The 15,062-nt window shown below is 50.7% G+C and overlaps 4 protein-coding genes across 4 annotated transcripts; 2 read left to right on the top strand and 2 right to left on the bottom strand.

Annotated features, from left to right (window-relative positions):
• Positions 1-876: 876 nt before the first annotated feature.
• Positions 877-3,372, top strand: Triagg1_4771 (CAZyme family GT39; the record flags this gene model as incomplete). The annotated part of the gene is made up of 5 exons (XM_062899211.1): positions 877-1,008; positions 1,078-1,208; positions 1,287-1,839; positions 1,896-2,658; positions 2,729-3,372. The coding sequence occupies 5 exons, from the start codon at positions 877-879 to the stop codon at positions 3,370-3,372; spliced, it is 2,223 nt and encodes a 740-aa protein (XP_062756351.1).
• A 630-nt stretch (positions 3,373-4,002) lies between these two features.
• On the bottom strand, positions 4,003-4,767 carry Triagg1_4770 (uncharacterized protein; the record flags this gene model as incomplete). The annotated part of the gene is made up of 1 exon (XM_062899210.1): positions 4,003-4,767. One exon carries the CDS (start codon positions 4,765-4,767, stop codon positions 4,003-4,005), a length of 765 nt encoding a protein of 254 aa, XP_062756350.1.
• Positions 4,768-6,511: 1,744 nt separating this feature from the next.
• Triagg1_4769 (uncharacterized protein) lies at positions 6,512-9,183 on the top strand (the record flags this gene model as incomplete). Its single annotated transcript, XM_062899209.1, has 2 exons — positions 6,512-6,516; positions 6,726-9,183. 2 exons carry the CDS (start codon positions 6,512-6,514, stop codon positions 9,181-9,183), a joined length of 2,463 nt encoding a protein of 820 aa, XP_062756349.1.
• Positions 9,184-10,356: 1,173 nt separating this feature from the next.
• Triagg1_4768 (uncharacterized protein) lies at positions 10,357-13,554 on the bottom strand (the record flags this gene model as incomplete). Its single annotated transcript, XM_062899207.1, has 3 exons — positions 10,357-13,038; positions 13,094-13,228; positions 13,285-13,554. 3 exons carry the CDS (start codon positions 13,552-13,554, stop codon positions 10,357-10,359), a joined length of 3,087 nt encoding a protein of 1,028 aa, XP_062756348.1.
• Positions 13,555-15,062: the final 1,508 nt, after the last annotated feature.

Raw genomic sequence — 15,062 nt, 5'->3', positions numbered from 1 at the left:
CTGCTTGGCTGACCAAGAGCAAAAACCGAAGGAGAATATGTAAGAGATGGCCAGAGATTCGACGGCGAGATGTTGGCCACCGTTGTTCGGCAAGGATGACATAAGGCATCGATTGGACCGGATTAGTATTCCAGTAGGCCTGTGAGCCACTTGCTGTGCTGTGCTGTGCTGTGCTGACTGTGGTCTCAGACAGACGCTTGCATGTGATTGCTCCAATTGGACTGATTGACATGGATGAGACTCTCAAGGCCGCTTTAGTGCGTGTTTTAGCGCTTTCGTCTGAGCACCAATAGTGAACAAATAGCGTCGAATTATAGCGCTCCCTGTGGCTCAACCAACATCGAATCTCAGCTGTTGGCCTGTGGCTGGTGGACGGGAGCAGCCAAAAGCCGGCGCAGGTACGTACCGGCCCGGCGTTTTCCAAGAATGGCACTAGCCACGCGGCTGAGCACTTCTGGGCTGGAGGGGATTGCAAGGTGGCCAATATTCCTAGAGCTGAACCAGGGGGGTTTTTTAGAAGCTGTCGTATTCTTGGAACTTCGACGCAAGCAGCAATATCCACCACAAACACCTCCTTTGTCCTCCATTTCGTTTCCCTCTCCTGAGCCGGGCTTGGCCATCAGGATTGTTTCTCCTTTTCTTGTCGACGGTGCCAGCATCGTCGTCGTTGTTATAGTATTTTGAGTCTGTCCAGCTCGTCCAGTCATTACAAATTGTGCCGCAGCCTGCTTCTGCTTCCGTTGGAGCTAGCTGGTCGCCTCTCCCCTTTTTCTCTTCCGAACCTCGCATCTCGAAAACCCGTTCAACCACTTCAATTGATTCCTTTTTGCCTCCATTCGCCAGTTCCCGGGGGGACAGAAAGAGTTCTTTCAAACCATGGCTGCCGACAAGGCCGCCCTCGCCTCCGGCGCTGACCTGGGCGACGGCTTGAGGCAGCGACAGGTAGCTTCGCAAGCCGCGCCCGTGCCCATTGCCCAGCCTGAGGACAAGAAGAAGCTGGCAAAGAAGGTATATAAATGATTAGCGAGAGCCGGCAGGCTTAATTGCGTGCAAGCATCGAGCTGACAGCGGTTGCAGGAGAAATCCGTCCTCGAAGTGTTTGCAGACTTGGAGTCCATCCTTGCCCCGCTGATCTTCACAGCCGTTGCCATCTTCACTCGATTGTGGAAGATTGGCATTAGCGACATCGTCACCTGGGATGAGGCTCAGTACGTAACCCTTGCCACTTTGTGCCTGAGAGACGTGCTAGAGCGGAACAAGTTTTACTGACTTGTGACTCTTGACAGTTTTGGCAAGTTTGGAAGCTACTACATCAAGCATGAATACTACTTCGACGTCCACCCTCCGCTCGGAAAGATGCTGGTAGGCCTCTCCGGAGTCCTCGCCGGCTACAACGGATCCTTTGAATTCAAGTCTGGCGAGAAATATCCCGAAGACGTCAACTATACATTCATGCGAGCCTTTAATGCCGCCTTTGGCATTGCTTGTATCCCCATGGCCTACTTTACTGCCAAGGAGCTGAAGCTGACCCGACCTGCCGTCTGGTTTGTTACCCTGATGGTTCTCTGCGAAAACTCTTATACCACTATCAGCCGCTTCATTCTCCTCGACTCCATGCTTCTTTGCGGAACCTTTGCTACCACTCTCTGCTGGGTCAAGTTCCACAACCAGCGTCACAACAGCTTTGAGCCCGAATGGTTCTTTTGGCTCTTCATGACGGGCGTGAGCATCGGATGCGTTTGCAGTGTTAAGCTCGTCGGTCTCTTTGTCACTGCCCTGGTTGGTCTATACACAATTGAGGATCTGTGGAGAAAGTATGGTGATAGAAAGATGCCTATTGTGAGTAACCCTCTCGTTATGCCGGTACGGATCGCCATTTGCTTACACTTTTGCAGCCTGTCCTTGCCGCCCACTTCTCTGCTCGCGTCGTGGGTCTCATCGTTGTCCCTTTCCTTATCTACATGATCTCCTTTGCCCTGCACTTTGCCATTCTCGACTCCACCGGCCCTGGTGATGCCCAGATGAGCTCCCTGTTCCAGGCCAACCTGAAGGGAACCGAAGTCGGCAAGAATAGCCCCTTGGAGATTGCCATCGGATCTCGTGCCACCATCAAGAACATGGGCTATGGCGGCGGTCTTCTTCACTCTCACGTTCAGACCTACCCTGAGGGCTCTGGCCAGCAACAGGTTACTTGCTACCACCACAAGGATGCCAACAACGACTGGTTCTTTTACCCCAACCGTTTCGAAGCCGATTACGATGCCGAGTCCCCAGACCTCCGATTCATCGGCGATGGATCCGTCATTCGTCTCATTCACGCCCAGACCGGCCGCAACTTGCACTCTCACGAGATCGATGCTCCCGTCACCAAGTCCCACCGCGAAGTGTCCAGCTACGGCAACCTCACTGTTGGTGACGACAAGGACCACTGGCGCATCGAGGTGGTCCGAGACACGGCATCCCGCGATCGCAGCAGAATCCGCACTCTCACGACTGCCTTCCGCCTTAAGCACACTGCGCTGGGCTGCTACCTCCGCGCTGGAAACGTCAACCTTCCTCAGTGGGGCTTCAAGCAGATCGAGGTTACTTGCGACAAGCAAAACAACCCCCGCGACACTTACACTCACTGGAACGTTGAGGCTCATTGGAACGAAAAGCGTGAGTTAATGATTGTTTCCCCCCCTCTTATTCTAGCATTTTAGCATGACTGACCCTCTTGATCTTTTAGTGCCTGCCAGCGACCCCGGTGTTTACAAGTCGCCCTTCATCCACGATTTCATCCACCTCAATGTCGCCATGATGACTTCCAACAACGCCCTGGTGCCGGATCCCGACAAGCAGGACGACTTGGCATCTCAGTGGTGGCAGTGGCCCATCCTGAACGTCGGCCTTCGCATGTGCGGCTGGGATGACAACATTGTCAAGTACTTCCTTCTCGGTAACCCCTTCGTCTACTGGGTCTCCACCGCCTCTCTCGGCCTTGTCGCTGCTGTTGTGGCATGGTACATTGTGCGATGGCAGCGCGGATTCAAGGAGCTCAGCAACTTTGAGGTTGATCAGATTCACTACGCCGGCATCTACCCCGTCATCGGCTGGTTCTTACACTACCTTCCCTTTGTCATCATGGCGCGTGTCACCTACGTTCACCACTACTATCCTGCCCTGTACTTTGCCATCCTCTCCCTGGGCTTCCTTGTCGACTGGGTCCTGAGGAACCGCAATGCGGTTGTGCAGAGTGTCATCTATGGCACCCTGTACACTGTCATTATTGGACTTTACGTCCTCTTCATCCCCATCTGTTGGGGTATGATTGGAAGCAACCAGCAGTACAAGTACCTGAAGTGGTTTGACAACTGGCGCATCAGCGATTAAACAGTATTTCCGACTAGCCAACTCAACAACACCATGCTGGTGAACATATATCTTTAACCCGTGTTCATCATCATAGGAATTTTTTTTTATCTTGGGGGTAGATGGACGAGTGGATGACGGCCGAGGGAGGCTGCTTATTCTTAAACAACCAAAAAAACGCTCGCACACTCTGTAAGATTTGTAAAGACGTGGGAGGTGTATGGAGATTTCTCACATTAATGAAGAAAAAAGATATGGGTAGGGTAGGATGGATTTTGCAAGTCATATAAAAAGATGATATGGGAAAAAAGGGTTGGCGGAAAATACAATACACCGCATTTAATGCAAGACATATATCTCCCCAACTTTTGCCATTGCCCCGGTGCAGAAAGAAGGCGTCATTCGGCTTCGCGTCTGCCAGTTGTGTTGTGCATTCTACTACTATTATACAGTGCCATGCTGCCAGTTACTTTGCTATGGATGTCATCAAGGGCTCTCGGACATGAATGTCGTGTAAATGATGAAAGCCCATCGGGTATCTTGTCTTGTCTTGCCGACTTTCCCTTCCTCCTCGTTCCTCCCCATGCGCACACGACTTTCGCTTACGATTCGAATTATACAGAAAACAGAATTGAGAAAAGAAGATCCGCCTCAGCAACATCCACCACCTGATTTAGCGGCGTCGGTAGATAATTTCACTTGCCGGTTTCCGCCAGCGCCGGGCCCCTTGACGCCAGACCTCCTGTCGTTCAGATTGTACTTGCCGGCCTGGATGTTCTGGTATATCCTCTCGGCGACCCTCATAAAGGCCTTCTCGACGTTCTCGCCGCTCTTGGCGCTCGTCTCGACGTATTCAAGGATGCCATTGCGCCTGGCCCACTCTTCGGCCTCCTCGCGCGTGACCTCTCGCTTGTTGTCCTCCTGCTGCGTCAGATCGGCCTTGTTGCCGACCAGGACAATGACAATGTCCGGCTCAGCAATCTGGCGGAGGTCGTTGAGCCAGTCGGTAACGTGCTGAAAGGTGGCCTTGCGCGACAGGTCGAAGACGAGCAGCGCACCGCTCGCGCCGCGGAAGTATGATCTCGTGACGGACTTGTACGTCTCTTGGCCGGCCGTGTCCCACAGACTGAGCTTCATATGCTTCTGGGGGATGCCGCTGGTGTCGCGCCGGGGTTCCGGAAGGCCGGCGGGGGACGACGGTTCGTCTGGAGAGGACAGGGAGGGGATGGGGCCGGCGGGCGTGTGAGGAGGGCCGACGGGCACGATGCGGGAGCCGAATTCGACGCCGATTGTGACGTCGTGATGCGCGGAGAAGCGGCCTTCGCAGAGGCGGATGGTGAGACTAGATTTGCCGCATCCTGAGTCGCCGATGCAGACTAGCTTGGCGATGTAGTCCCACGGAGCTGATGAGGACATGGGGAGGAGAGGAAGCGTGCGATGCGCACGAGGTTTGGTAGAGCTGTGAGAGTGAAGAAGGGGATTGGGAAGAATAGAGCAACGGAGAGAAGATGAGGGGGGGAGGGGCGTCGGAGGGTTCAAAGAACGAAGGTCGAGAGTTGGAATTTTTGGTTGGAGGAGGTTCGCAAATGTAGGTGTAATTGATCCAAGTGGGTTTGATTTGAGGCTGGAGCTGGCGATTAGCGGCACGTGCGCCGGTGCGATCTAAGGACGGCTTTAAGACCTGGATAAAAGAGATACAAGGATGGCAGAGAGACGGAGAGATGGAGAGAGATAAGGCTCAGAAGCGGTAGAAAGAAAAGGTTGGCGGTTTAAAGAGAGGGAGAAGAAAATCACCAGACACTCGATTACACAGGAATAGAAGTACAGGAAATGCAAGGCAGGTGACGATGGGCTCTGTCTTGTGTGGGATGAGATGGACATGGGGCTGTCACGGGCCAGCCAAAGGTGTGTGACCCGACCCGCGAAAAAGCTGGAGAAGAGGGAATTGGGGGCCGGACTTTGGATCGGGAATTGGCGAGGTATTTTGTAGGCAGACGCTGCAATTGGAGAACATCTACTAATGCAAGGCGAGGGTATTCTGGCAGTTCAATCTGGACAAAGGGATACCTATTCAGGCAGACAGAGCAGATGGGAGCATTGGAAGTGTTATCGGTGACGCAAGAAGGCGATAACGGGCATCATGATGGGGACCCTTGACTAGCGGTATTGGGTAACTGATGCTACAGGCAAGGTACCGCGTCTGCTAGCGCACGCACTGAGCACACCGGGCTCGTATCAGCAGCAGCACTAACGGCAACTAAGTTCCTCCCATGTATCGCGTCTTAGAGGTGGACAATAGCATGACCGGTGCAGGTCAGCGCCCCATGCCGGTACATGGACGGACCGTCGTAGGCAGCCGTGTGCGCAGCTGGTGTACTCGTACAGGTACCGGCGTATGATGTGCAGTTGGGCTGCTGTCAACCGCGATTCGCTTTGTGCTAGTAGCTGCACGGTCCTTTCTTTCACGGTACACGGTCAATGCTGCGTCTTACCTGAGTAAAGTACGGAGTACTCCGTACAACCTGGTACGACCTTGGAGCCTCGGGCTCTGCGCTTCCGCAGCCGGTCGACGTCGAGGCCTTTGACCCAGCATGAACCCTCATTGCCTAAGATGGGTATTTGTTTATATACTGCTACTAAGGTAGTACAGAGCTGGAACTTCATTTTACTCGCAAATGACTTCTTCTCTCTCTACCTTTTCTTGCTCTTCCTTTATCCTTCATCCCTCATTCGTTATTACTTTACAGCATCTATCTACCTAGTCATCACCTCCCTCGGTGACCGGGGGTCAAATGACGGCACGCCGCCCTTGTGCTCACCCAGCCTAAAAGGTCCCCCCCACAGGTAGGTCTAGGTACTGCGGAGGTACCTGTACCCATCTCGGCAGGCAGCGCACCGCATGCGGACCTCCTTATCACTAGCAGTCATCACCTGTGGCTCTGTGAGGCGCTGACCGCCAGCAACCTTAGGCTCTTAGCCAGCGAGGGACGCCCACCTGTACTCCAGGCACTCACTAAGTTTTGGTCTATCGAGGTCACCAAACCGACTCATCCGCCCTGTGTCGCCTGACCCTCAACTCTTTTTCTCCTCTGCTTTTTCCTTCATACAGTCGCTGTTATTGCAAAATCAAGCATCCACCATACATTACTCATATCCCGCCATGGTGTAATATCTTTCTCTGTCTTTGATTCTTAGTCTTTGTTTCTTGGGCCATTATTCTCCCTGTTGTATGCAAGGGAGAGCCGCCTAACTCTTTGCTGCCTTTCCAAGCGCCGTTCGTCATCGCCCATCATCCTGCTTTAGAGTTTCATCGCACCTCCGCTCCAACGAAGCAAGAAAAAAAGATCGACAAAAGTGCCGCAACGCAGCTGCAGTTCGCCAGACATCGAGGTGACAACCGTGCCAAACCACTTTATCGTGGGGGCGGCGGTAGGTGAAGGGGCATCATGTTTTCCGAGTGTGCGTGACGACATCGAGCCGTATAAGCCTGCGTTTGATGAAGCTGCTGTTAACCCATTTCCCTCAGATGCCTCGAGATTCCTCGCGCAGTCCCAGTCGAGGCTCTCGAGCTTTGGCCAAGCAGACAACGATAACTCGTCCCGCCAAAACGACTGGTCATCATCTCGCCCGACCCGACCCTATCGAGACGCCGGCCGAGGGAACGGGGGCCAGAGATCCCTTCTTGGAAGAGGCTATGGCGGGAACCCATATCAGAACGGCGGAGGAGGAGCCGGTGGTGGCTCGCGCTTCGGCCAGCTTGCGTTTGGATCTCGCATAACGGCGGCGCAAGACGCACCCCTGTTTCACAGCACGCTGGACGAGTTTCGAGAGGAGGACGACGAAGAGGAGCGCGACAGGGAAGCTGCTGATCTCTTTGCCCTCCAGAGGTCACGAAGAGTGGCCGCCGCTAGCAAGCTGGCCGACAGCGTCGAGTCTGACGCAAACAGTCGAGGGTCGCTCGAAGAGAGCTCGAGGCAGTTTGACCATCCATATCGCGCCCAAGGTTTCGGCCGGGGCATCAAAAGCAGTTGGAACGGGACGCGGAGCTCACATCATACAGCAGTCGCAAAGAATACACCGCTAGAGGAGGAGGAAGCTGAAGAAGTCGATCACGATAGCAGGGATGGCGAAAGCGACCGCAGCAGCGGTCATCATAGGGGGAACATGGTTGATGTAGGGCTTGAGTCACAGGAGGACGCCGACGATGATCCTCCAGAATCTCTCTTGGAAGAGCCAACCGATAACAGCCCCCCGGCTTTTCAACGATTCAAAGACCCCTCGGGACGAACGCCGCTGCTGGAAAGATCGTCAAGAAGCGACACTGACATGGACAGCACGCGACATACAGAACCTCGGGAGGCCGATCCAGCTCCCTCAGGAAACGCCTTCGTCGAGGGAGAGATATTCAGACACGACCCTTTCTTCGCGTGGATATTTTTAATCAGTCTCGCGGGGATGATGTCAACCTTTGTCCTAGTGTGGCTCAATACTACTCCTAAGAAGAGCCCAGTTGGAGACACGATTTATACAACACTACAGAAATCCTTCAACATGCTCGCCGTCGATACCGTGGTGGCAGTATTAGTGTCATTTGTATGGTTGGCAGCGTTGCGGTCCTTTGTTCGGCCGTTGGTCACTGTTATCCTGGTCGCTGTGCCGGCCATTATGTTTTCATTCTCTATTTTCTCCTTTGCGTCCTCTTTCAAAGGGCGGACGCACGGGACAAGCTTCCAGGACGTCGTCATGAGATGGACCGCCATCGTCCCGGGTGCTTCATGCATCTTGTGGCTCTGGCTTGTCGTCAAGGGCCGAAGAGCGATTCAGCAGGCCATTGAAATTCTTCAATTTTCCTCCAAGATTTTGGCACAAAACCCAGGTCTCTTGCTGGTAGGCTTTGGATGCCTGGCCTTGATCGTTGTCTGGACCTGGATTTGGCTGGCCATGTTTACTCGTGTCTTCATGGGTGGCTATTTTTCAAAGTCGTTGGTTCAGTTCGTGATTCGATTCTCCAGCTGGTGGCTCGGCGCCGCGTTTGTCTTCATGTACATGTGGACGCTCTCTGTCATCAACGCGGTACATCGAGCGGCGACTGCGGCGACCGTCTCCCAGTGGTACTTTCATCGCAACGCGGGCCCCGCCACGCCTTCAAAGGAAATTGTCATGGCCGCTCTAGGCCACGGCGTGACGACAATATTTGGCAGCATTTGTGAATCAACGCTTCTGTCTCTTCTGATCAGAGCACCATTGATTTTCCTGCCCAGGAGGCTTGGTGCAATCATCACAAACATCGCCTCGTTCTGGATACCGACGCCTATTGTGGCTCTCACAAACCCTCTCACAATTACGTTTGCAGCCATCCACTCTCAGGGCCTAGCCACGTCTGCTAGGGGTCTTGATCAAATGGAATTTGTATCACCTGCGATCCCTACTACCACCTTGACACCAAGGGCGTTGCGTCTACGCGGTCAGGCGAACGGCCTGTTGCCCTACCGACTGGCCAAGTTGCTCCTGGTTGCCACGCGACTGATTATGGCTACCGGGCTGGGATTTGCGGGCTGGGTCATTACCGCAAAGCAACTGCGGATCCAGCTCCCAGACGGCGTGGGCGTGCGAGGATCAGCGTATGCATACGTGGTTGGCATGATGGCCAGTTTCATTGGCTATTCGGTTATGGGCGCAATGGAGGGCATTCTTAGCGGGATTGTCGACGCCGTTCTGATATGTTATGGAAGCGAGCGACGGATGGAGAGAGGCCATGGACGATTCTGTCTCGAAGCGGCATATCTGTTTGGAGAGCGGCGAGGAAGTGGCGAGGACCTCGGATATGAGTAAACAAAGCTCAGGCTGGGGCCCGCTCATGTATGTTGATGGATTTTGGAAGTTTTTCGGCACGCCTGCCCTTTTTTTTTCTCTTTTCTTTGTTTTGACTGTTTTCTTTTTTCCCTATTAGCTATTACTCTTTGCTGCGGGTTTTGAACTTGATTGAATGGAATGATAGATTGGTAGAGCTGATTTGGATTATCGGGACTCAAAAAGGCCATGCAGTGGAGATGTTGTTACGGCAAGCTCCAAGGGGATAGGACAGCAATGATATTTTCTCAATGTGATTTTCTCAACCTTTTTATGTAACTGCTACACTTGACGGTTAGGCTTGTGATGTTACAGTCCCGTATTGATTCCGGTTCAGGGAGAAGTGCGTATCGATGTTTGTTGGTGGTTGTTGTGAGAAAGTAGATTGATAGTGTCAAGTAAGACATGTCAATTCCATGAACGGTTAGACACTTTGGCCGAGTGGTTAAGGCGATGCCCTGCTATCAACAGGTATCATAGGCATTGTGTTCGCACGCGCAGGTTCGAATCCTGCAGGTGTCGTTTCTTTTTTGGATTTTTTTTCTTGATGCATACATAGTCCTCTTTTTTTGGTCAAATCTCACGTAGGATTTGTTAGTACGGCTATCTCAAGTGAGCTGTACATAGTTGATACTTTTGTTCTATATACATTTAGTATAATGTTAACTAAAAATCTCTTTGGTGATTATGATGTTTGACAATGGAGACAGCTTCATGAGGTGTGTATCTCTCGCGATTTTCCGTATAAACAAGCGTCATTGGTCTAGGGGTTAGGATTCAACTCTTCCATTTGACTTGAAAAGTTGAGGCCCGGATTTGAGTTCCGGATGACGCAGTGCTTTTTATTTTTTGCATTTTCCTTCTTTTTTTGGCTCTCCGCAAGGATAAATTAAGCAAACCGGTATATTGGAGTTATTGAACCTGATAGCGCAAGGCCAACTATCCCATCAACTCTACGGTAAGGGCAGTGTTTCAGTTTTCTTTTTCGTTAACTTGATTTCACAACATGCATATTAAGATGCCAACTATTGTTTTAAGCAAATATATTATGTTGTTTTCATAAGTTGCCCAAGCTATCGGGCCTGTATTACATGTTTTAATTGTATATGTGTGTGTTTGTATATGCTACAGAATTCCTCAATTACGAGGCCTCTCTTATTCATCAGCCTCCTTGGGCAATTCTTCGTAATCAAACCCGCAGTCCACTTCATTAAGCACCAGCTCTACCTTGGATTGAACAAGAGCATCCCGGTCGTCTTCCGCGAGAAGCTCTACATCCAGATCTCGTGCCTTGTTGATAGCGTGCACGACTTTCAGCCGGGCATCTGGCTCTCCAGGGTCTCGAAGCTTTCGCACGGAGCGGCCCAGCTGGCCCCGGCTTGCAGCGATGCTCTGTCTCTGGTTTCTCTCGAAATAGCTGAGTAAATGGCCTGCGGGGTCTTCGTTTAGGTGAGCCTCTCGACGGAAGAGACCCGTCGAGGCATATTCTGGCCCTTGTACGGCGCCAATAGTAGGGTTAGGGTCGATGACAATTTGCTTCGTATCTAGATAGATTCGCTTTACCAGGTCGGCGATGTGCATGTCGTCGTCATCATTAACATTGTTCGGGTTGTCTGGATCTCGGTAGGGGGGTTCTGGTTCTGGGTGTGGTATAAACGGCGTGGGACGTCGAAGCGGCCGGTCCACGCCCGGGATCGTGATGAAGTGTGCCTCTGGCTCGTCTTCTTTATCTATAGAAAACAGAAACACCCGGCCAGTCGCATCTCCAACGACCATTTTCCGGAAATCGGGAGAAAAAGCACCGCAGGAAATGGGACCAGGTGCTTCCAGAATGGTTCGTATATATGGCCGGTGTTTCTTGCGCACGTTCCAGACCATGACCGTCCCATCGCTGGAGCCTGTGTAGAATCGGTCAAGGTTGTTCCCCCAGGCTGTAAATTTGACCCCGGTGTCTTCCTTCTCACGGTCATGGTAGTATTCGTCCAAGGGGCGGCCATGCTGAAGAATATGCACAGGATTGTCTCCTTGCGCCGTGTCCCACACGTATACTTTGCCGTCTGTGCACCCCGCAGTCACATACTCATGTTTGTATGAGTTTGGCATAAAGGTCAGCTCGTTAATATCTGAGGCAAAACAGTCGAGGTTACGGTATTCGGAAAACCCGCCCTCTTGCTGGGGACCTGGGTCATCTTGTTTGAGAATGAGGCCAGTTTGCATTCTGAACAAATGAATCTGAGTTCGCACCTTTGGCGATATCTTTGTCTGAGATGAAGGAGAGGTTGCGGCAATGAATCTCGGTAATGTGGGATGCCAGGCCACTTCAAAGAAGTTGGCGGTTGTAGCAGTCGTGACGGGAATTCGCTGATTCAGCTCTGCATTCCATACAGTAATCTCTCCCGAGTTCTGCTTATCTTCAGGGATGTCGTGGTCATCCCCAGAGAAGCTACGAGGGGAATATCCCACAGCTAGTAGATGCCGGCTTGTCAAGTCACGGCCCCATTGCATTGTTGCTGGGAAATATGCCCACTTATCATAGCCGTCAGCGTCAGTCCGAGTACATGAAAAGGAGACGTAGGGGCTGTTTGTAATGTCGTTCATGTTGACCGTGTATATCCGAATGGCCTCTGTAGGGACATCGGCCGCAGTGGCAACTCGTCCAGAGCCGTCCTTGGCCACGGCGACAAAATTGACGTTGCCGCCAAAGTACCAGGTAGCCAACGCAGTCATGATGCTGCCAGATTGATCAACCTTCCACACCTTGACTGTTTTGTCAAAACTGGAGGTGAATGCCAAACCAAGAACGCTGTCGTAATCAGAGCACACAACGGACGAATACAACCACGGGTCCTGACTTTCACGCATAGCCGTCGTGGAATTTTCTCCCTTTTCGACAAGGGGTCGTGGGATTCGGTGGTCAGGAAACGCCCTAAGCTGCCCCAGCTTTGTCGAGCATAAGAGTAGATTTCCCGGCTTATTATACTGCTGATTATGGCTATCCGAGTGTGCAGTTGTGCCGCACAAAACATTGTCATCCGGGATCCAAGTAGTCGTTGCAATATCTCCGGCACAGTTTGTGTACTCTGCGACCAAGTCCAAGCTATCTTCGTGCGCCTTACGAAACTCGTTTTGAAAGTTCTCATACTGGCGCATATGACCAAACCCTCGATTTCCTTCCATTTCGCGAGCTAAAAGCAAGGATGATAACCGGCTGGCACGTCTCTTCTCTTGTTGCAAGCGAGATCCATTCGCTCTGGGGTCGAGACTCAGCATCAGAGCTCGGCTTGGCGGCACTGCTTTGCCCGCCAGCAGATCCGAACAGTAATTGCGTACATCTTTAAACGTGCGGTGAGGCAAACTGTTATTAACAATTGACGGAACATTGAACTGAAGGCAGAGCCGCGCCAAATGTTCAGGGGTCGCAGGATAGCCCACGGGAAGATACATTGAGAAGTAGGCCATGATTTGCCGAATTTCGCTAGATGTAAAGTCCACATGATAGACAACTGGGGTATTCAGCTCTTCCTTGAGCTCGCGGTATAGGCGATCAGCACCTTTGGCAATTTGTTCCCGGTCTAATGCTGACTGGTAAGGCCGGTGTTTTAGGTCGAACCATGTGTTTGAGGATGGGCCGCACTTGGCTGTCGACCCCCATCGACTCCCACAACTTGTTCCCGGGGTATTTTCTTGCCTTTTTGGTATTGAGGTTTCCGGCTGTTTAGCAACTATCCTTTTTATTTCTGGCGGAACCTGTTCAGATCTGGCAAGAGGTTGCTCCTTCAGTGGGGGAGGCTTGTTGTCGCTCGAACTTGGCGCTTTTATAGGGGCAACACGATATTCCTTGGGCATCATGTCAGTTAAATCCAACTTGAGTGTATGTTCTTGTTCCACTTACAGGTCTCCCAGATAGCTCTTTAATGATTGTTTTGGCTTTTGTAGCAGTCCATTCATCATCGGCCGGCAATTTGAAGTCGTTACTTTCATCTAACCGGGAGACAAACAGCGGATCCTTCGCAAACATGGAAACGGCCTGTGCCCTTTGTCAATTGTGTGCTCAATACAGTCCCATCTTTGATTATTGCATACCTTTATCGCAATCTCATCAAGTATATACTCGGAAGCTGGTAGATCCCTCAGCGCCCAGCTCACATAAGGAGAGGCCTGTTTGCCAGCCCAATTAAGATCAACACGCCTTCTTTTCGGCGGCGGTCCTTGATCCTGGGAGTCATTCTGCCGGCGCTGCGTATGGGAAAGAGGCTGCTGCTGCTGATCGACTCCGTTTCCGTTTGCGATTGCGTTTGCGATATGGCTCGATAGTGGCGGCGGCGATGGCGTTTCAGTCAGGTCAATGACCATGGGCCTGGAAGGGGAGGTAAGCACGAGGCTCATGGAAACGACCAGCTCGCCAGCCTCGGGCAAGCATCTCAAGCAGGCCAAACAGATGCTCTAGCTTTATAAACGCGGTTGAGGATAGTATCGACTTACCCCATCGCGTGCCCACACGTTCAAGCTGCCGCTTAGATTCCTTTTAAAACAAGGGATACGTAAGGATGGGGCTCTTAAAACACGTCTAGAGGGAAACTAATAATAAATGAATCACGTGATGTGCCCTTACGTAATATTTATACCCTGCTCTTCTCTTTAACAACTTCTATAAAGCTTTTTAGAAAGTATAATAGGTTTAAATAAAGGGAAAAGATAAATATTAAAGTTTTAGCTTTATTTAATCTTTATTTTTTTAAGATAATATAAATTAATAGCGTGATATATATCGTCAGTATGCCAAAGTCAATAACATCAGATATGCCCATTAGACTCTAACGCTTGATTTAATTCTAGCTCAGTTTAATTGATTTCCGCTGGATTTTATAATAGAACCGAGCGTCTCTTTGTTAAACGCGTGTATAATATCATTCATCGCGCTTTAAGCAAATGCGCGTGTTGAACTCCCGCCCGTTAATATAACCTCTCAATGAGCAAATACCTATGCTCTAATTCTACTGCTTAGCGAAACATTAATATTCCAATACGCTCATTAGAGAAAATGAGCCTCACCCAAACACATTTGATGCTTAACCAGTTGAAAGCAAAGCTGATATTGCACATAACCCCTGTTACAATCTGGGATCTATGTATCATTTGCGATTGCGATCGCGATTGCGACACGCATGATAAGCTCATCAGATGCAAGATATTAATGGTCGGTTGAACGGACAATGCAGGTCCCACGTGGCCTATAAAAGAGACTTGGGTTTTTAATCACAGGTACCTGTAATTAAATCATTAACAATTCCTAAAGCGCTGTATCAATCGTCACAGTACATGTAATCTCCAATCCCAAATTTGTCACTACCGTCTCCGGAGCTTGTTCGGGCGGAATCGCATCGTGTGGGAGGTATATTGATAGCGACGTAAAATAACACGCAGTACTATATAAAATCTTGGTATGGCCCTAAATATTATACCGTAATTAGCCTTAGAGTTTAAACTATTGTAATTAAAACAATATTAAGTAATATACATATACGGCCTTTTTTATTATCTCTCTAAGTAACAGTTTGTTTGCTTTCTAGGGTAGGTGATTATCAACATTGAAACCAATAGACTAGTTGACTGGGTTGGAAGAACAAGCTCCATACACGCATCGAGTCAATTGACAGATGCCATGCTTATGCAACCCCTACCCTTGCATGACAATATTTGATCAACCTCAATTGTTAACACGTACAGTTTGTAGCTGACTTCACAACTATATTCGATCCCGATCGCGGGCGCATTCTAGGCCATCTTGGTTACATCAGTCTGCTATTGTTGTAAGATAGCCACTCATTAATACATCATCAAAATCGCAAGCGGCATATAAA

The sequence above is a fragment of the Trichoderma aggressivum genome (genome assembly GCF_033847375.1).
Source record: "Trichoderma aggressivum f. europaeum strain CBS 100526 chromosome Unknown scaffold_015, whole genome shotgun sequence".
NCBI lineage: Eukaryota > Fungi > Ascomycota > Sordariomycetes > Hypocreales > Hypocreaceae > Trichoderma > Trichoderma aggressivum.
The sequence above is the reverse complement of the archived record's forward strand: the minus strand, read 5'-3'. Positions and strand labels throughout refer to the sequence as shown.